General features: G+C 42.2%; 1 protein-coding gene across 2 annotated transcripts in view; it reads right to left on the minus strand.

Moving 5' to 3' along the window:
* The window catches only part of SEC24D (SEC24 homolog D, COPII component), a 78,484-nt gene that overhangs the window by 39,064 nt on the left and 16,786 nt on the right, over positions 1–22,634 (minus strand). The window contains exons 4-8 of one of the 2 annotated variants that reach the window (XM_084855909.1): positions 19,734–19,870; positions 15,351–15,623; positions 13,318–13,439; positions 11,410–11,521; positions 9,290–9,417 (exon numbers count right to left, since the gene is read on the minus strand). In XM_084855909.1, the coding sequence (XP_084712035.1) occupies positions 9,290–9,417; positions 11,410–11,521; positions 13,318–13,439; positions 15,351–15,623; positions 19,734–19,870 (772 nt within the window). The remainder of the gene's footprint in view (positions 1–9,289; positions 9,418–11,409; positions 11,522–13,317; positions 13,440–15,350; positions 15,624–19,733; positions 19,871–22,634) is intronic. The other variant, XM_084855910.1, reaches the window with a different exon arrangement.

Here is a 22,634-nt window from a genome sequence, read left to right on the forward strand (position 1 = left end):
ATGTTAATTAATTAATTAATTTATTCATTCATTCATTTCATTTCTATACCACCCAATAGCCGAAGCTCTCTGGGCAGTTCACAAAAATTAAATCCAACAACACACAATAAAACAATTTAAAATATACAGAACATTAAAACCACAATATAACAATACAACCACAACAAAACCTAGCAGCAGTGCAAGAGTTTAAAACACAGATTTAAAACAGCAAAGATAAAAATTTAGAAAGCTAAAATGCTAAAATGCCTGGGAAAATAAAAAGGTCTTCACCTGGCGCCAAAAGGAATACAATGTAGACGCCAGGCGAACCTCACTAGGGAGCTCATTCCAGAGCTGGGGTGTCGCAGCAGAAAAAGCCCTCCTCCTAGTAGCCACCCGCCTCACTTCCTTTGGCAGGGGCTCACGGAGAAGGGCCGCTGATGATGATCTTAAGGTCCGGGCAGGCACATATGGGAGGAGACAAAGATGACCTCCTCTGAAGAATAGCCAAGACTAATTTTTCTTTCATATTTCATTTGAGGTAAGTGGTAACAGATACATGCCATTATGGTCATCACATTCACAGAAGTCAAATGACACAATACTCACTGGCATACCATGAAATCAGAGGGGCAAATAAAACCATTTATGTTGAAATCACAGGACAAAGCCAAGGGACCCAAGACAACATTGGCTATTGAACGAAGCTAAAGGTTTATATGAACTTGAGCACGCTCTGGGAGAGAGCGGAGGACAGGCCTGGCGTGCTATGGTCCATGGGGTCACAAAGAGTTGGACACGACTTAACAACTGAACAACGACAACAAAGGTTTATAACCACATTCCATTGTCAGTAACACCATTTTAACTGCGATTGTGGTGTCTATAAATTGATGCTAGAGGAACTGAAGACATATACCGCATGTAATTGTGTTTTAACATATTTGCTTTATGATTGTTTTAACTAAGTTTTATTTTATTTTTTAGTTGTATTTAACATTTTGATTCTTATTCTTGACCGCCTTTAGCACTATTTCCTTACTGGAAAGGCAGAGTATAAATAAAATAAATAAAATCCCCTCCCCAGGCTGAGACCTCTGTTGTTTATTCGGTCAGTTGCTTCCGACTCTTCGTGACTTCATGGACCAGCCCATGCCAGAGCTTCCTGTCGGCTGTCGCCACCCCCAAGGTCGAGTCCATCACCTCCAGAATATCATCCATCCATCTTGTCCTTGGTCGGCCCCTCTTTCTTTTGCCTTCCACTTTCCCTAGCATCAGCATCTTCTCCAGGGTATCCTGTCTTCTCATTATGTGGCCAAAGTACTTCAGTTTTGCCTTTCATATCATTCCCTCAAGTGAGCAGTCTGGCTTTATTTCCTGGAGTATGGACTGGTTTGATCTTCTTGCAGTCCAAGGCACTCTCAGAATTTTCCTCCAGCACCACAGTTCAAAAGCATCTATCTTCCTTCGCTCAGCCTTGCTTATGGACCAGCGCTCGCAGCCATAGGTTACTAAGGGGAATACCATTGCTTTAACTATGCGGACCTTTGTTGTCAGTGTGATGTCTCTGCTCTTAACTATTTTATCAAGATTTGTCATTGCTGTCCTCCCAAGAAGTAAACGTCTTCTGATTTCCTGGCTGCAGTCAGCGTCTGCAGTAATCTTTGTGCCTAGAATGACAAAGTCTGTCACTGCCGCCACGTTTTCTCCCTCTATTTGCCAGTTATCAATCAAGCTGGATACCATAATCTTGGTTTTTTGAGGTTTAACTGCAATCCAGCTTTTTGCACTTTCTTCTTTCACCTTCGTCATAAGGTTCCTCAGCTCCTCCTTGCTTTCAGCCATCAAAGTGGTATCATTTGCATATCTGAGATTGTTAATGTTTCTTCCAGCAATTTTAACTCCAGCCTTGGCTTCATCAAGCCCAGCACATCGCATGATGTGTTCTGCATACAGGTTGAATAGGTAGGGTGAGAGTATACAACCCTGCCGTACTCCTTTCCCCATCTTAAACCAGTCCGTTGTTCCGTGGTCTGTTCTTACCGTTGCTACTTGGTCGTTATACAGATTCCTCAGGAGGCAGACAAGATGACTTGGTATCCCCATACCACCAAGAACTTGCCACAATTTGTGATGATCCACACAGTCAAAGGCTTTAGAATAGTCAATAAAACAGAAATAGATGTTTTTCTGAAACTCCCTGGCTTTCTCCATTATCCAGCGGATATTGGCAATTTGGTCTCTAGTTCCTCTGCCTTTTCTAAACCCAGCTTGTACATCTGGCAATTCTCGTTCCATGAATTGCTGGAGTCTACCTTGCAAGATTTTGAGCATTACCTTACTGGCATGTGAAATACGTGCCACTGTTCGATAGTTTGAACATTCTTTGGTGCTTCCCTTTTTTGGTATGGGGATATAAGTTGATCTTTTCCAACCTGTTGGCCATTCTTGTGTTTTCCAAATTTGCTGGCATATGGCATGCATCACCTTGACAGCATCATCTTGCAAGATTTTAAACAGTTCAGCTGGGAGACCGTCATCTCCTGCTGCCTTGTTATTAGCAATGCTTCTTAAGGCCCATTCAACCTCACTCTTCAGGATGTCTGGTTCTAGCTCACTGACCACACCATCAAATCTATCCCTGATATTATTATCCTTCCTATACAGATCTTCCGTATATTCTTGCCACCTTTTCTTGATCTCTTCTGCTTCTGTTAGGTCCTTGCCATCTTTGTTTTTGATCATACCCATTTTTGCCTGGAATTTACCTCCGATGTTTCTAATTTTCTGGAAGAGGTCTCTTGTCCTTCCTATTCTATTATCTTCTTCCACTTCCGTGCATTGCTTGTTTAAAAATAATTCCTGATCTCTTCTGGCTAACCTCTGGAATTTTGCATTTAATTGGTCATATCTCCCCCTATCACTGTTGCCTTTTCCTTTCCTTCTTTCTTGGGCTGCTTCCAGTATCTCAGCAGACAGCCATCTTGCCTTCTTGGTTTTCTTTTTCTTTGGGACGTTTTTTGTTGCCGCCTCCTGAACAATGTTGCAAACTTCTGTCCATAGTTCTTCCGGGACCCTATCTACTAAATCTAGTCCCTTAAATCTATTCTTCACCTCCACTGCATATTCATTAGGAATATTAGTGAGCTCATATCTAACTGATCTGTGGGTCTTCCCTATTCTCTTGAGTCTGATTCTAAATTGTGCAATAAGAAGTTCGTGATCTGAACTACAGTCAGCTCCAGGTCTTGTTTTTACCGACTGCATAGATGTCCGCCACCTTTGGCTACAAAGGATGTAGTCAATCTGATTTCGGTGTCGACTGTCTGGTGAAGTCCATGTATAAAGTCGTCTCTTAGGTTGTTGGAAGAGAGTGTTTGTTATGCACAGTGAGTTGTCTTGGCAAAATTCTATCAGCCTATGTCCTGCTTCATTTTATTCTCCCAGACCATGCTTGCCTGTAATTCCAGGTGTCGTTTGACTACCCACCTTAGCATTCCAGTCTCCTGTAATGAAAATAACATCTTTTTTTGGTGTACTATCCAGTAGGTGCTGCAGATCCTCATAGAACTGATCTACTTCTGCTTCTTCAACATCTGTGGTTGGGGCGTATATTTGGATCACTGTGATGTTAAATGGCTTACCCTGAATTCGAACTGAGATCATTCTGTAATTTTTTGGATTGTATCCAAGCACTGCTTTAGCCACTTATGAAGGCTACCCCATTTCTTCTGTGGTCCTCTTGTCCACACTAGTAGATCTGGTGGTCATTTGATGTGAAGTGGCCCATTCCAGTCCGTTTCAGTTCAATGACACCCAAAATGTCTACATTTAATCTTGACATCTCCCCAATAACCACATCCAATTTGCCCTGGCTCATAGATCTTACATTCCAGGTTCCTATGGTGACCTCTGCTCCCCACAATATCTTATATGTGTGTATTTTCTTCAAAGGCACTATTTCTATCTTTGTAATTCTGTCGTTCAGTGTAGTTCAGGTTCCACACACCTTTTCTTGCTAAAATATGAGGTGTTTGGTCTTGACAGCATAGAATTGCACCAATTCTAATGACTGTGGAGACCAAGCAGGGAGCGTATGAACTATCAAGACTAAGTTCAAGCAGCTACTTCTCAGCTTTGAAGTGCTGATTGTTATTTGGATGTTGGGCTGTGCTGTTTATCAAGGGAAGGTCAGCAGTCAGGATTAACCAATGATAGAAGCAAGAACATGAAAATGGAATGCAAGATGATAATCAAGAAACTAGACAACAGGTCTCCAAAATGTCAGTGAGCAGAAGCAATCAGAATGTAGGAACTGAAAGGAGAGATATTTAACAAGCTTGTATGCAGAACTGCTGGGGAAACTGCTGTAATAAGAGAGCTGTAGTTTTAACTTTGTTACCAGAAGGTCATGAAAATAATTTATGGCAAAGTCTCTCCTTCTCTCATGCTAAGCCTCTGCCTTTCATGACTTTCACTCTGCGCTGAACTGACATTTGGATTACTGACATTCAGAGCAGTACATATAGAAATAACACCTAATGTATCTGTGATTTTGTACAAACCATTACACAGGCGTCCTGTGAGCACTGGCAATGAACCTTTCCATTTTTTCCACAAGTATTACCACTGGTTGCTTTCCACTGACAAAAGTGAAGGGATGGTTTTGTTAACTAAAAACATATTCTGTGACTTCCGAGGGGAACCTCTGGAATTAAATTGGGCCCTTGGCCTGAAAGAGGTTCCCCACAGAGGCTGAAAGGGGCATTTCAACCTTTTAGGATAGGGGAGAAAACTGCACAAAATCCAGGAAGTCACCAAATGATTGGTGGTTGGGGGGAAAGGGGGTGGGGCCATCTGGGGACAGAGGGATGGATTCGGACCCCAGGAGGGGTAGATTAGGATTGCGGTTCCCCACCCATGCAATAATAGGTTGCCCAGCAAGACAGCACAAGATTAATCTGGATTTCTTGGTGCTTTGTATCCACTTTGGAAACAATCCCTGTGCCTTCTTTCTGGCAGCATTTACATCCCAGTTAACAGCATTTTCAAACTGAGATTCATAGATTCAAAATTCTTCTCAGTCACATAACGCACTTTCTTTCTCTTCCCCCATTAGTAAAAGCTGGATCAGTGACGGGATTTACAGAAGATTATTGAGATAAGATCTATTGATCATTCTGCAAAGTCTGAAGCTGCAAAAGCGAAAAGAAAAGAAAAGAAAAAGCACTAGCCCATTCAAAGCAATGGGGGCTGGTGTTTGGGGCCCCACATTAACTAGAAGAAGGGAGACCGTAATGTGGGTGTGAAGGTTTGAGGCCTACAGAGGCAAAGGGGGGGAAAAGGTCAGACTTAAGAGGCCTGGAATTTTCTGTTGGGAGGGGGTAACCCTGAGAGGAGAAGTTTCATTTCTCCGGTTAAGTTTCAGTTTCATTTCTCCACCTTTTTCATTTCTTCAGGTTTGAAGCAGTACTTTCAGTTTTCAAGGGAGGAGGGTATATAAAGAGAAGGAGAGAGCCAGTCAGAATCAGAAAGACCAGCTGCAGCCAGAGCAAGAGCGAGACAGCCAGAGCTTGAAGGGAGAGCAGAGTCTGAAGAATGAGGAGGAAGAAGCAGCCTAGAAAAGTTTAAGGACAGCTAGGGGAAAGGAACTTGCATTTTGCAAATTTTCTTTTCTTTTCATGCCTTTTGTATCACTCAGCTGTATTGTGTAATTACCTTTAGTTGTAATTTGTTTGCTTTAAATCTACTAGCAAACTGTTGTAGTTAAACCCTGTGTCTAGAGTGTCAGTCACCCCACATCTACAGCCTACAATTACTTGGAAAGGGAAGTTTAAAAGAAGGAAGGTCGGCCTCTTAAGGAGGCAAGAGATCCTTAAGGAGTTGCTCAAGGGGTTCAGGTCATAAGGGGAACCTTGACAGTGGGCTTTAAGTATATGACATTTGTGTTATCTTAAGGGAAAAATACCCACACCTAATTAAAAAATATCTGATAATTATCTACTTATTGTTTTCCAGAGTAGTGCCTGAAGTTCCATGGGAATGTCATCAAAATGGACTGTCATAGCAAAAATATGGAGGGTCAGCGAGTGTGATGCTCTAATTCAAAATGTGCATATATAAAATAAGTCAAGAAGGCTTTTCCTTCATAAATGTAAACTGTAGAAACTATATCTGATTTCTTGAAAAGTAGTGCATTAAATCTTGCTCAGACTGAATAATGTTACTTTAGAAACTGCCTAATGTCAGTTAAGGTCAGGGTTCGCACTGTACTCGGTTGTTTAATTTAATACTGTTATTATTATCTGTTTTGGCAACTAAAGAGTGGAACATTGTTCCATTTCATAATGGAAACATGCAGACTATAAAGGGAAATGTGTAAGGACAAATGCCATTCTGATATAAAATGCCCAGATCAAAAAATTAAAAGCCCATCTAGAAAAATAATGCACAAGAGCCATTCTATTCTTCCTGCGTGGTTACCAAGACCTTTTGCCAACAAATGTTTTCATTATACAGAATTGCAGTTGCTAGCTTTGGGTTAGTTATGAAGGCAGCTCATGACAAATTACACTATGAACCATTTAAACTCCATAGCCTCCTTCATTTTTTGTCCTTCTATTTCTTATTCTTTCCTTTTTAAATTATTTCTTTGAAAATCTTACACAAAGAAATTAAATTGACAGGATTTAAATTGACAGGGGTTGGACTCGATGGTCTTGTAGGCCCCTTCCAACCCTAGTATTCTATGAAATCTAATCTATACAAATAGTAGTTAATTTGCGTAACATATTCTGGGTGCAACGTTTCACCCAAAATACACGTAGATTGATTACAAACATCTTACTGAAGCTGCCATATTTTTGAAGAAGAGTTTTAAAAATCAAATACCTACTTAACTTTTCAGTAACTACTTTCTCAAGCACATATTTGTAATTCTAAGAAGTTTATAATATGTATTAATTTGCTAGGGAATACTTCTAAAGCAACCTAAATTCCCTGGAAGTATTGCAAACACACACACAGGAACTGAATTGGGGTTTTAAAATGGTAAAACATTACCGTTGGCCAAGTTAATATTAATAGCAAGCAGCATTAAAATGTTAAACAAAGATCATCTGGTTTATCTAAGGTTGGCATATATTCATACATCTCCAAAACCAACTTGCAGAGTGCCTAGCATGATAACTGTTAGCTTTTGTTTTTTTATAGCTAGTTGCTAAAGCACTAGTCTTCTAAAAATAAATCCTGTCAAACAATGATAATGTATACTTTTTTAAAAAAAACCTATGAATACTCTCCATAGATCATCCCTATTGGGACAGGGAAAATGAAAAGGAACTGTGTTGTCAGAATAAAGAAGGAATCAGCATAGATAAGATGCTGAAAAATAAAACTACAGACAACAAGCTGTCCATAAACTTCCAAGCAGCAATTGTATCTACCCACTTCAAAGAGGTCTTCAAACTCCACATATACTTAAACGTTCAAAATGCGATCCCCAAGATGTTTGTCATGAGCAAGTGGGAGGAGGGGTGCATGGGTTTGGGAGGTCTGATACAAATGCATAGGAGCATCTTTTTAGAGGAGCCCCAGCACTCTCCATTGAAATGAATGGAACAAGAAGTCTGTATGAGCATCTGCATCTATACAGGCATACATCAATGTATCGGAACATTTTTTTTAGAATTATATACAAAGAACAACACTGTCTTAGCGGTTCACATATGTAGGGGTCATGTTAATTATCGATAGACTACACAGAAAATTAATGGCAGCTCTCCACGCTCAAACTCATCAGATTATAGGCAGGATCCCAGTGGCCATGAGTAGAAGAAAAGTCACTTCTTGTACGATCGTATACATGGTTGCTCAAACATTTGCCCAAGTATTTGGAAGGTGTTAGGGGGAAAATAGCTGCAATGTTAGATCAAGAGCAGCTTGTGAATGTGAAATAAAACAAAAGTAAAATGTAAATTAAAAGGCTTTATTTTGTGCATGCGTAAGATTCTATCAGAAGCTGCTAGTGCAAAAGGGTGGGGGTGGGAGGTGGAGTGAAGTACTAGATGGCTACTGCAAGCAGAAAAAAACCTTTGAATTTTGGTGTAATGCAATAAAAGATATAAAATACACAACCCCTTATTCATCCCACCAAAAGGTTTGTGGTTCTACCACTAAACTTGCATTTAGCATCAACAGGGTGCCACACATTACACAGAACACCAGCAAATGTTATAAAGAGCAGCTTCATAATTGCTACTAGTTAACAGGTCCGTTCTCAAATGCTGGTGAGCCTTTCTGGGTGCCTGTTGCCAAACAGCTTTTTAAAATCCACTTAGCAAATCTGATGTCAGTTTGGGTACGCAGTTTTGTCAGAAAACAGCAAGACAACAGCTGCAGCATATCTGCAGAAAGGCTCAATATAGTTCTCCTCCACCTCCATCTTTTACAGACCATGGGAGAACGAAGAATAAGATGCTCATTTCATACATCGGTTGTAGCAGGTGCTATAGGAAGTGTACAGACAGATATATAAACAAGCTGGATGAGATTCAGGGGGTGTTCTCTTGGCATGCAACACACTCCAACCTCACCACATTCTATGGCTCAGTTCAGACACAACAGGAAACCATAATTTTCCACTATTAGAATGAGCCTGCTTGAGTCTCGGGCTTGCTGCCCACTTCTCTCTCCTCTTTCACAAAACACAAGCTGAGATTGAAAGCATCCACTTTTGACCTTAAATTAAGCTATGGTTCCCCATGTGGTCTGAACTCAGAAAACTGTGGTTTGTTTAAACTATAGATAATGGGAACAAGCCAGGATCAAACTGCCCATGCAGGTTTGTTTACATCGTAGGAAACCATGATTTCCTGCTATGTCTGACTGAGCCAAGCCTGTACTAGCATCAAGACAGTAAAATATGCAGCATTGCTCAAGACCTTGAAAACAACATTCAGAACAGTGAATGCTCCCATGTAATGCCTAATGACGAATTTTGTTTACAACTCCATTGAAAGAATAGTTATTGTAATAACAGGCAGAGGCTATGAGAATTCCACCCCCAGCCCCCTTGATGCTCCTTGATGATCAAATGAACTTGGCTTGTAGATAAGAGGCCAGATGGATCCTTCCACTTCATGGATCCTTCCATATAACACTTTGGATTCTGCTTCATTATCAAGGGACGGTTATTCCCCAAATGAAGCATTCATTAGTATGATACCACTTGAATCCACATCACTAAAAGCCTTAACTTTTAGGAACAAAAATGTTTCCTCTCAGATCTTCAGGATTTTCCTCTTACCTCATTTGGTAAAACATTGGCAAAAGGTTTGATGATAGCAGCTAAAGGAATCTGAGCCTGTTTTGACAGGTCTGAAGACAAAGGAAAGCAATAGGTGGTACATCGAAGGTAACGAGGACTGGCATTACCTGAGACATTAAAAAAAATGACAGGATTAGATGAAAAATAAAACACACAAACTTTAATAAATCAGTACTGAGACAAAAGTTCTTCACACAACCCTTTTTGCTCAAAGAGCGGGGAGGAACTTTCAGGTGGTTTCTCAAAACTGCCGCCCTCATATTTTTCCCCATACCACCTGTTAATGGTCTAACCAGGAGAGACTATGCTTGGGCATGCTGGCTATTGGCAGGCTCTTTTTTTTTTTTTCATTCACAAGTTTCCAAAATGAGAGCAGAAAATATTACCCTTGCTCAAACTTGGCTTCATGCCAAAGTTATGTCATCATTTGGCATTGTAATGAAGCCAAATCAGAGTGATGGCACTCTGGAAACTTGTGGATTTTTTTAAAAAAGTGCTTGCAGCCATGGGAGCACAATCGTGGGGTGATATACATTTGCCATCCGCTTTGCCCCAGTTCACATTCCTGTCATCAAAATAGCTGAAATGCCATCCTAACTTATCCATCTTGTTTGAAGGATGCAAAGTTGGGGTCATTTTGACTCAGCAATACTTACAACATGTTGCACTGAGTTTCTATTCCTCCCACTGAACTCTTTTTAGTGCCTTTTTTTTTTTTCCAAAAAAGGTAGCTCCATGCTGCAAACTAAGTTTCTGTTTTATAATGTTCTATGCAAGAAAGCAGAGGGTTGGTTGCAACAAGTTAACAACTAAAGGTATTAACTCAACCCAATGATCAAACACTAACAATAACCTCAAAACCACCAAGGTATGTTAAAATCCCAGCAAATCCTTCTTCCACAAAGTACTAGCTTTAACCAAACTACTAAAAGCCAAACTAAGAATAAAAGGAGTATTGCCAGAAGAGGCTTCAGTTCAGCCTTTACAGAGTCTTCAAGAAGATGGCATTCCACAATTCATGAATAACACATTTCTATATAAAGTTGTCCTGCATCTTGACATACAGAAGTTGATCAAAGGATGCTTTTGGTCAATATAAAAATACATCATAGAAATTAAATTTAAACATTCCTGTCAAGAAAGACATGAAGTTCAACTCTATTTAGAAAAAAGCCAACTGTGGTATCACGGTTCAGCAATTCCCTATTCCATGAGTGGAAGGGAAAACAGGCAAAACAGTGTGCCCACACTCCATTTTACTCTTCCCTTCCTGCAGCCTTTTCTGCTGTCACCAGGTGGAAGTCTTTAATTGTCTGGGTGCCTCCACCAAACCAGCGTTAAAACTTTCTGGGTATCAAGTATTTACTTTAGATAGTGTGGGGGTTGGCTATTAAACATGGAGTAGATGACCAAAGAGACAGGGTGGGGAGGGAAGACCACAGAGTTTCAAATAACAAAGTTTTAAATTTTACTGAAGAAAAATGTTAGCAGAAAAAAGCATTAAAATCTAAACTGATGCACACAACCACCACACAAAAACCTGTATGAGCAATAGGGTAATAAAACAACCGGGGATAAACACATCTAGCTAACTTCACTAGACAGTGCCCTTATTTTATCTAGAACCCTGTACAAGTAATATCTGTCACTGGTCCAGCTCTCTCAGTGAAATCTCCAGTTCCAGCACCTCTGATTCTGTCTTCCCTCTAGGACCCTGGCCTTCTTTCTTTTGGTCCTTCCCCCACCCCCACCCCTCTGCTCCTTCTCTACCATTCTCTGCCTTTGGCTTTTATCTAAAATTAGGGTTTTTTTTCTCTCCCTAACTCCAAACTACCGTCCATTCTGCAAAATAAGTTTCTGTTTCCCAAGTTAAAACTTTCTCTCTCTTCCTATGACCTTCTGTTGAACTTTATCATCTCCTGCTTCCTGAGCAAACCATCCCGACCTCTACATTCTATCTAAACTTTTGATCTCTATAAACTATTAACCTTTTGACTGAAACTGTCTAGCACACACACAAACCCATAATATCCTACAATGAAACTAAATGCCAAAAAAGAAGGGCAGTTCTGTTCCTTCTCAGATGGTTATACATTTACCTTGATCTTGGACCACACAATCTGTAGTAACCAGAGGAGGAACTTGACCTCTGATGTTAGTAGCGTAGATTTGACCTCCTCTGGAAACTTTGTCATTTTCAATTACCTGAATCTTATGGATAAAAAAAGATGTCAGAAATGGAGGCATGCTATAACTTTCTTATTTTCTTTAAACACATTACAGCAAACCTTGGTTTGGGAGGGGCGGTGGAATGGGGCAAACTTCTAATTCCTGCTTATAAGTAATAGGAACTTTAGGAGTCTCTTTCCTGTCTACTGAAATCTGTCTAGGCCGTACTGCTCAGAGCACCTCACTTTATGTGTTATGAGGAGTTATGAGGAGTTGCAGGTACCTCAGTGGGGGACCCAAAATGATAAAATACCTTACAGTGTGAAACATTTTAGGGATGGTAACAAAATCTACCCCCCCTTCTGCTTTTGATTAACCGTAGCTTAATATGTTGTCTGGACCTGGAACTGTACTTAATCTTAACTATGGATAGTTTAAACAAGCCAGTTTTAGCAACTATTGTTTGAAACTGGTTTGTTTGAAATTTACCATTGTTAAGATTAACAACAGTTTGCCAGGTTCAGATGACATAGAAAGTTGTGGTTAATCTAAAATGGAAGCAAACACTTCCAAACCTTCCACACAGACACATGGGAAAAGGAAAGGGGAGCACATGCTGCAGCTCATGTCCATCAAGATATCCAAATCTGTCCAATGTGTAGCTGGAGAGATGGATTCTGGTTGGTTTGTGTTACTTTGTCTGAATGAAAAACAACAACACGATTTTAAAAACAACTTCAGTTCAGAGTATACACTGTAATGATGAATCATAAGAATAAGAAGATTGACCATACACATGAACTTTTTGGTGTACAGTCTTGTCTACAACAATTTTGCTAGTAATTAAGGCATCAGATGACTCTCTATTACTTTTTAGACAACAGACCGATATGGCTACTTTTGTGAAAGTTTCTACTGAACCCTTTTAATTCACTAAGATATAAATGGCATTTTTTAAGTTCAAGTGCTTTAAACTGCTACAATCCCTCAAGGTATAAAAAGGTAAAGGTAAAGGTGTCCCCAACCAGTCATGTCCGACTCTAGGGTGTGGTGCTCATCTCCATTTCTAAGCCGAAGAGCCAGCGCTGTCCGAAGACACTTCTGTGGTCATGTGGCCGGCATGACTGAACACCGAGGTTCACGGAACGCTGTTACCTTTCCCGCCGAAGCGGTACCTATTTATCTACTTGCAATTTCTTGCTTTCGAACTGCTAGGTTGGCAGGAGCTGGGACTGAAGATGGGAGCTCACTCCGTCATGCGGCACTTGGGTCTCAAACTGCTGTCCTGCCAACCTTCCGGTGTGCAGTTCAGCATCTTAACCACTAAGCCACCGCGGTATACAATATTATTAAAATAATATAGCATTAACTTTAATTTTGAAGAATTGGACACAAATCTGCTGAGCTGTGTGGAACATCACATTTCAAACTGTTATCTTTAAGCACCAGGTTAATTACCATAATCCATTAGTTTTAAATCTTTAATATTATATTTTATCATATTGTTGAATTTTATGCTGTTAACTTTTGTGAACCACCCAGACAGCTTCAGCTTTTGGGCCATATAGAAATATAATTAATAAATTAATAAATATTATTCCATACTATAATGAGGAATCACTTCAAACACCCTGTTTTCCCTCTCATGCTGGCACTTTATCCACATACACTGAAGCAGGCTTCCCCAACCTAGGGGAACATTCCCTCAGATGTTTGGACTACAATGTCCATCACCCCACCCATCATGGCCAATGGCCAGGGATGGTGGGAAGTGTAGTCTAAAACATCTGGAGGGTCCCCATTTGGGGAAGGCTGTTCTGAAGTAAACTCTTACTCACTGGACTTGGGATGGAATCAGGATCAAGTTTCCTCTGCTGTGGTCCAGCCAACTGTGCTGGACCTGAGGGGAGGCCACCTGGATAAGACAACTGTGCCCCTGCCATTGGAGGACCATAGTTTCCTGCAGAAGTAAAAAAGAAAAAGAAGGGGAAAAAAACCCTTAAAAATGTCAACATCTCCCAAATTAAAGTTTGTTTTAGAATGTGTCGCACTGGATATCTCGAATTTTACATCCTACGCTTCCATTTCTTCCTGTGGGAAAGGATTTTATTTATTTATTTATTCTTACCGAGGGCGTCTTTTTTTATTGAAGGATCTAGTGCCACGCTGCCAGTTTTACCTTTTCAGGCCATCCAAGGCCTCGACATTCCCTTTCTTATACAAGCGGAGTACATATATGAATAGAAGCCTATTGGGATAATTTCACAGGACCAGATGGAGAAGAGAGGAGACCCTGCTTTGACCTTGCTCCCAGCCAACGCTTCATCGGGAGTACTAGTTCAACAGTCTCATTTAAGCTCACAGGTAAGGACTGATGCAGCAAGATTACAGTAATCCAACGACCCATTACTCTGGGTTTTCAAGGACAAAACTAACTCCAGCCTGCATACCCCTCTCTATTGTATTGTACTACATTTTTTAAATCTTACCTTTCCTACTTGTGAGGTAGGCTAGGCTGAGAGATAATGATAGGCCCAAGGTCACTCAGACAGCTTCATGACTAAATGGAAAATGGGGCTCCCTGGTCTTCCTCTGACATCATCCCCACCTCACTGGCTCTCACTGCTCTTTTGCCATAGTTATTGCTATTTTGTTGTATATTTACCATAACGTTCCCAGCATAAAATTGACCTTGGGCAGTATCATCTTGACCCAATCCAGCACCCATTTTGGCTGATGAGAGCCAATTTTCCAAAATATTTCCTGATTTTCAAGGCATTATATTCTAAAGGAAGAGAGAAAGTTCATATGCTGCCATTCAATTCATTTGATATTTCTACCCCAAGCATTTATACGATCAGCTTTTGGCTTCTCCAAGCCTGCTCTGGTTAATACTGGACTAAGCAGCATGGGACTTACTGAAAAAAGAAACAGGTGTTTGTTATTAATAAGGACATGTTTATGTGGAAGAGATAAATCTAATCTACATGAGGGATTAGATGTTTGCTGCCTTGCTGTTGCACAAAGATCAAGAAGTAGAACTAGCAATATACAGAGCGCTTTGAAAACTTGGCAAGTGGTTTTGGTTAAGCATTCCTGCTATATTCCAAAATGGCTGCCAGACAGGTCAATGTAATCAAGGACCATAGCAACCTCACAAGCCTCAGGGGCAAACTACGTGTTACTCAAGAGTTCCATGTAATTTCCACTTTCCTTTGGTTTTTTTTTTAGGAACAGAGGAAGAGCAGATGAGGAGTGTGTTTTTAGATCTTTGCACTGCTGCTGGCTTTTTTCTTGGTTACTACTTTGGTTTCATTCTGTTTTAAATTTATGGTTTTATATTATGTTTTACTATGTTATTGTATTTGACGGTTTCAAGCTTTGTCTTGTAAACCGCCCAGAGAGCTTTTGCTAATGGGCGGTATAGAAATGTAATAAATAAATAATATCCCAGAGGGTTATTCTCCTCTCAAAATTGCTTCCCCTCCCCTCTGCATGAGTGTGTGTGTTCTTTCTTATGAAGGAGCCTGCAGAAGGGGGAGCTAGTAGAAGAGAAGCTGTGTGCTGGAAAAGGGCACACGTATCACAGTACCAGCCAGTGCAGGCTGGTGGCCCCAATGTCAGTGTTTCAGTCAGAACTAGTCAGAACTCTAAAGAAGCTATCCAAGGTGTGGAAAAGTTATGACTGGTTCTGACTGAAAACTGGTGCAGATTCACTGCCCCACTGACATTGGAACCACCCGCCTCCACTGGTCCCAGCTACTCATTCTCTCTCTCTCTCTCTCTTCCCCCACACCCCACCCCTGTTCCTCCCCACAGGGTTCAAAAACAGGACTTGCAACCTAGCAACCTTCTGTTAAGCTCTACTTACCATACTGGGGAGGAAACCCAGGCCCTGAAGGTTCGCTTGAGGGTTGCTGTGGCAAGCTGGTGTTCAATGGGCTTGTGCCAGGAATCCCTTCCTGCCTGGCCATCGAAGGGAGTGAAGGTGGAGAACATTGTCTAGTCAAGTTATTTGCTGGTGGTGGAGAAATCTGAGGTCCAGACGACAAGGCCATCTGATGTGGTCGAGGTGGTGGACCTTGCAAAGATGGCGGGAGGCCAGAAGGCAGGCTAGGCGGAACGTCTGGGGCATTACTGGGACCTGCAGAAGTGCATCACTATTATGCGTGCATCAGAAACATTTTAAAATAATAAACTGAATGCTATGCAGTTATTTGTGAGACGTCTGCTGATAGAGATTTTTACATTCATTTTAAAATTTTAATCGGTTGGATCCAGGTTTACTCATCCTTAGAGTAGTCCCGCTGAAATCAGTGGGAGTTAACTTAGTCCAACCCATTAAGGTAGGCAACCTAAGGCAGGATCTAACCAGGCCATTCTGTGTGCGGCCAGTCCGGCTGGTCCCAGTCCACAAGAGGCCCCTGCCACTAGTGCAACATGATATAGTGCTTCCGGGGGCAAGCCTCAAAACAACCAGAAATGCTCATTTCTGGAAGGGGCAGGGCTCCAGCGACCTCCCCCATTCCAGAAACAAGTGTTTCTGCTCATTTCGGGGCTTGGCCTCGAAAGCGCTAAACTGCATCGCTGTTGTGGTAGGGGCTGCTTGTGGACTGGGACCAGGGGGCTGGCCATGTGCAGAAGGGCCCAATTGGATACTGCCCCTAGTGCCCTCCAGATGTTTTCTACTACAATAGTAGTAATTATTACTACTATTACTACCCCATAATTATCTGCCATTGACCATGCTGGATGGGGCTGCTGGGGCTTGTAGTTTATTTTATTTATTTATTTATCATTAAATTTATTAATCGCCCATCTGGCTGGTCACCCAGCCACTCTGGGCGATGTACAACATACAATAAAACAGTTTAAAACAATAAAATTCTACAATAAAAACATTTCCTAAAATACCCGAACCCACCCCAAATGCCTGCCTGAACAACCACGTTTTTAATGCACGACGGAAGCTCATTAAAGAGGGGGCATGACGGAGTTCCCTAGGGAGGGAGTTCCACAGAGTGGGGGCCACCACAGAGAAGGCCCTCTCCCTCGTCCCCACCAGTCTAGCTGTCCTGGCTGATGGGACAGACAGAAGGCCACCCAAGGCTGATCTTGTTAAGTGGCCTGTCTGGTGCTGCTGGAGGCGCTCCTTAAGATAGGCTGGGCCGGAACCATATAGGGTTTTAAAGGTCAAAACTAACACCTTGAATTTGGCCCGGAAAACAACTGGTAACCAGTGCAACTCCTTCAGCACTGGAGTGATGTGATCTCGCCGGCGGCTGCCTTTAATCAGGCGAGCCGCCGCGTTCTGCACCAGCTGCATTTTCCGAACCGTCTTCAAGGGTAACCCCACGTAGAGCGCATTACAGTAGTCTAAACGAGAGGAGACCAGGGCATGTACTACCGATGGGAGCAGATGGTCGGGAAGGAAGGGGCGCAGCCGCCGTATCAGATGGAGTTGATACAGCGCTGTCCAGCTCACAGCTGACACCTGAGCCTCCATGGACAGCTGGGAGTCCAAAATGACCCCCAGGCTGCGGTCCTGGTCTTTCACGGGTAGCCGTACCCCATTCAACACCAGGTCAACATCCCCCAACCTCCTCTTGTCTCCCACCAAAAGTACCTCGGTCTTGTCAGGGTTCAGCTTCAGCTTATTCCTCCCCATCCAGCCACTCAGCGTCTCCAGACATTTGGACAGGGATTCTACGGCCAACCTTGGTGAAGATTTAAACGAGAGGTAGAGCTGCGTGTCATCCGCATATTGATGACACTGCACCCCAAACCTCCTGATGATAGCCCCCAGCGGCTTCACATAGATGTTAAATAGCATCAGGGAGAGGATGGAACCCTGTGGCACCCCACAAGTGGCCACGGGTCCGAAACCTCCTCTCCCAGCGCTACCCTCTGGTACCTGCCGGAGAGGAAGGACTGGAACCACCGCAATATGGTGTCCTCAATGCCCAACCCCTCCAGGCGGTCCAGGAGGATACCGTGGTCAATGGTATCAAAAGCCGCTGAGAGGTCGAGGAGAACAAGGAAGGAACATTCTTCCCTATCCAGAGCCCTCCTCATATCATCTACCAAGGCGACCAAGGCCGTTTCTGTCCCATGCCCAGGCCTGAAGCCCGACTGAAATGGGTCTAGATAATCAGTTTCTTCCAAGTGTGCCTTCAACTGCACCGCCACCACCCGCTCAATCACCTTGCCCAAAAATGGCAGATTTGAGACTGGGCGAAAGTTGTTCAGAACTTGAGGATCCAAGGAGGACTTCTTTAAGAGCGGTCTTATCACTGCCTCCTTGAGGGCTGATGGCATCACTCCCTCCTCAAGGGAGGCGTTCACCACCGCCTTGATCCCCTCACCCAGTCTCTCTCTGCAGCCCATAATGAGCCAAGATGGGCAAGGATCAAGTAAGCAGGTGGTCGGCCGTACAGATGAAAGCACCTTGTCTACTTCATCAGGAGGAAGAAGCTGGAACCGATCCCACAAAACCGGTTTGCCACAGGCCGCCTCTTGCTCACTAACTGTATCCACAGCGTGCAGAGTAACACACCTAATCTGATCAATTTTATCTGCAAAGTGCCTTGCCAAGGCCTCACAGGAGGCCTTAGAATGCTCCAGTGGTTCCGAAGCCACAGGACCGACCAGGCTCCGGACCACTTGGAACAGCCTCCTGGGACAGCACTCTGCAGACGCGATGGAGGCAGCATAATATTCCTTTTTTGCTGCCTTCACCGCCATGTGATAGGCTGAAGATACAGCTCTAGCCCGTGTCTGATCCAAAACATCTAGAGGGCACCAGGCTGCCTACAATTATATTTGTTTTAAATTAACACAACTCTTCATGATCACTCTCAATTTTACTTAAATTGCAAAATACTACTATACGGCCTAAAACTATGAGAAATAACTTTGAATAGTCATCTTAATACTTAGCTTCTTGAATATGCTTTATATTAAAAAGAAATCTTCATCTGAGTGCTTAAGGACTACGGCAATGATCAGTTATTAAGGCTACAAACATTTTAAATTACTATTCTACTCCTACTGCAAAATACATTGTAAATGTTTAGCACTTTATTAGAATAAATTACAGTTTCTCTTTTATTAATAATTTAAATTGGTTGTGTGAATGATTTGGGGCTTTTCTACATGAGGCATTTATTGTACACTTGTTATTTCCTACTCATGTTTGTTTACAGGTTCTTTAGACAATGTCATTACACAGCAGTTTCACTTTTGTGCATAATCAGCACTTTTGGCACATTTTTTTAGAGCAGGAAAAATGCAACATTTAATTATGAAAATGAAAGAAAGCACACTTTCTTCTTGTGTATTTGACAAGGCAATAATTTCATTAGAAATCTTGTGCGAAGTGCTAAAAGTGAGATCTTGAAGATAATTCTCTAGGCCATGATCTTCTTTAATATCCCATTCATATGGAGGAAATGCCAGCATCTTCGGCAGTCTAACAAGATATGGAACTGTTCCATTAGAGTCCAAAATATCCTACCAGAATCTTTCAAGTGAAGTCTGGCCTGCCAAATTTATCTTTTGAACATGCAAAAAAATACAGTGCATGCTAGCTCAACCTACTTCTTTGCAGTGTTTTCAAGACAGGGCAAGTTGCAAGTCACCCCCCTTCCCTCCCTCAAAAATCAACTCATGTTGACTTGACCATGAAAAATGGCTTTGTGAACCAAGCTTTTTAAGTTTATTCATGGTATTTCAATACTGGTCTTCGATCATATCCCCAGGGCACATTATATAGGTTAAGTTCCGATCACAGCAAAACAGGGACTAATAACAAAAATACTTATTTCGAATCATCTAGGGAGAATCCTCCATTTTTGCCAGTTTCCTCTTCCTATTGTAGCCTCCCCACCACTCCACATCCCACACCAGGCCAGAGGGCCCCTCAACCCTCAGAAGTAGCTATTGGTAGGAGTGCAGGAAGCACTGGGAAAGACACATTCTGCGAGCAGAAGCCCACTTGAAGAAGTTGTATCCAATGGGCTGGATCCAGACAAAGTCAGTCATGTTTAGGTCCCACTGAAATCAGTGAGACTTCAAGTTGCCATGACTAACTTTTCCGCACTGATTTCAATAGGACGGAAGCATAACGTATATATCGACAACGAAATCATTTTCTATTTCTACCCTAAGAAGCATTTGGATCCGACCCAGGTGAAAACAAACAAAATACATGTGATCTCTCAATAGCTTTCTTGGACTACTATGCAACCCTTACCGTAACTATTTATTTGCATGTTGCCAAGCTGATTAGCCAGCTGTGGTGTAGATGAAGAGGGAGGGCTGTTCGGATAGGAGGACTGTGATGGATGGCAGTATGGGGGATAAGAAGGAGGAGGAGGAGAGGCTGGAAACCTGATGAAACAAAACAGCATTATACAATCCCAGGAAATTCACAATCCAATATACTCTTCACAGGCAGCACTTAAAAGCCAAGGCCTACAAGAATGAAGCCTGCAGGCTCTGCTTCAAAATGTTACATACTTATTTTAAAACATCCAGGAAACCTATCAGGGAGTTGTGTGTATAGACTGCAAGCTTTACTCACACACAAGCGGAATTCAAATGTAGCAATTAACATGGTTTATTGTTACAGGAACAAATCTAGGTGATCCTCAGGCTTGTGAGCTCCTCACCATCACAAGCCTCCAGGACAGCTGCAAGTTCATAAGCTACTGCTTCTATTTTGCACTAACTGCAGCTTAGCATTATGTCTGAAGCCAGACAAACTAGGCTAATCTTAACTATGGTTTATTGGGCAGGTGGGGAGGGGCAGCAATCTTCAAATTGTGGTTTATGAAGCTATCTTGTTTCAATGAACCATAATTAAGATTAAGCACAGCTTCCAATCTCATGGCCACCCCAGAGGATGAGAGTGGAGAGGGGAGTGCACAAACCAAAGTTCACCTAGCCTCGTTCCTATAGCAATAAACCACAGTTATTGGCTGGATCTACACTTACCGCCTTTTTTCGCTTCCAATGAGGTTTCACCGCCCACCTTTCACACTACACAGTAGCCGCCTTGTATTGGAACCGGAATTTCCCACTTCCATGCTCCCGCTTTCAATACCCTAATATCCCAGTATTTCCCCTTAATGTGCTCTGATTTTCCGCCTTCGCTACCGTATCCAGTCGTAGTCCCCTCCCCCGCCTGTCCATATGCGGTGGTGTTTGTATTTCCCTCCTGTCCAATCACAGCTCTCAACAGCCCCATGTCTTCTTCTGGCTACCGATCGCTTAGCTTCCTCAGCAGCCCGTTTCCTCAGCAACAAGCAAAGGGCTAGATGTGCGCACGCTTGTCTGATCTCGGAAGCTAAGCGTGGTCGGTCCCGGTCAGTGCTTGGATGGGAGACTGCCTGGGAATCTGGCTTCCTGCACTGAGCAGGGGGTTGTTCTATCTCTTCAAATGAGACTAAGTTTTACCCCCTCCTATCCCCCACTCTGGATGTGTTTCTTTTAAATTCAGGCATTATCCTCGCAGAATCGGGGCTTCTCCGCGATGTTTTTTTTTTTTTCTAATTGAGGCATGATCTTCAAAGATTCGAACTTCACAACTTCGAAGCTTCGCAGATCAAGCCTCAATTAGAAAAAAAACATCGTGGAGAAGCCTCGAATCTGTGAGGATAAGGCCTGAATTTTTTAAAAAAACATCCGAAGCGGGGGATAGGAGGGGGTAAAACGTAGTCTCATTTGAGGGGATACAACAACCCCCTGTATCCCCTCAGGTGGTTTCCCATCCAACTACTGACCGGGGCCGACCCCGCTCAGCATCCGAGATCAGACAAGCATACGCAGGAAAACAGCAAGAAAACAGCACAGCACTCGAGTGTGAACCGAGCTTGCGCATTCGATGAAGCACTGCAATGGGGAAAATGGGTGAGTGTGAATAATCACGTTTTAATGCAAGAGCGTTTAACTCGACGGGACACCGAATTCATTGCTATGGCGGGTGCAATGTAGATCAGCCTATTGTTACATCTAAACACAGCCACTGATCCCTGTTAGAACAATAAGACTTGGAAGCCATGTATATGCATTTTACAATAAACAAGTATTGTCTTCTGAAAAAGTGATTCTGTTGTGAAGTTGCCATGTCTTACATACACATCACTTTCCTGAATGAATCCAAAAGCAACACTATTAGCAATATCTTTGTTATAACCAACTGAAAAATCACAAAATAGTGAGAATTCTTCAGGGTTCACCAGTACCCTTCTTCAGACTAGTTAATAACAAATGAGAACTGGATGAAAGGGTGTTGACAGATGCAATAGAAAATCCAAGTCTGCTTTTGAAGGAGCTTGAAATAGCCTGGAGTGAGCCAAATCAGGTCTTATCTGAAACCATGTACAAAGCAATAATAGGTATTTTAAATTCTTTGTAAGACAATTAAAATAGAAGCTGGGAGTAGAGATGTAAAGAATGTGTAAAATCCATTCTGTCTGTGTTTCATGGATTGTCAGGCGCCTTTCATTCTGTCGTCTATGCATTGACGGAAAACAGATTCCCCTCACATTTGCACAAATTCACATACACAGAAATGTGCATTTGTGCAATTTCTCACATGCGAAAATATGCAAATTCCCCTAAATGTGCATTTTCATGCTTTGGTGAATGGGGGAAACGTGTATTTTTGGCCATTAAAAAAAAATTGTGCATTTTTCTACAACGAAACTTGCGCAAAATTCAGGAAAGTCAGAAAAGCAGTCCACAAGTCCATGGAATCCACCCAGCAGGTGGGAAAACCAGTCCACTGCAGAATCCACAAGTCAGATTCATAAAAATCCAAACTCATTTGGTTCCATTGCAGATTTCTGTGACATCCCTAGCTGGGAATGAATATTTCTTATTAACCGCAACTAGACAATACATAAATAACATGAGTAATTGTGATTAACATTCTAGTCCTTCCTTACTCTTTTCTTCATATTCACTGTTGTTCATTGTTCTTCCCTTGCTATTCTCCGTAATGTGCACCACAATCCTATGTATGTTTTCAGAAGTAAGTCAAACACACTGCAACCTGCTGTCAAGTAAACATACATAGGATTGTGCTGAATGTAGAAGTGTATTTAGGATTGCAGCCTAAAATGTCTCATCCATTATTCCTATCCATTTT

Source organism: Heloderma suspectum, chromosome 5 (assembly GCF_057233095.1).
Source record: "Heloderma suspectum isolate Gila_16-S chromosome 5, 16-S_ref, whole genome shotgun sequence".
Classification (NCBI taxonomy): Eukaryota; Metazoa; Chordata; class Lepidosauria; order Squamata; family Helodermatidae; genus Heloderma; species Heloderma suspectum.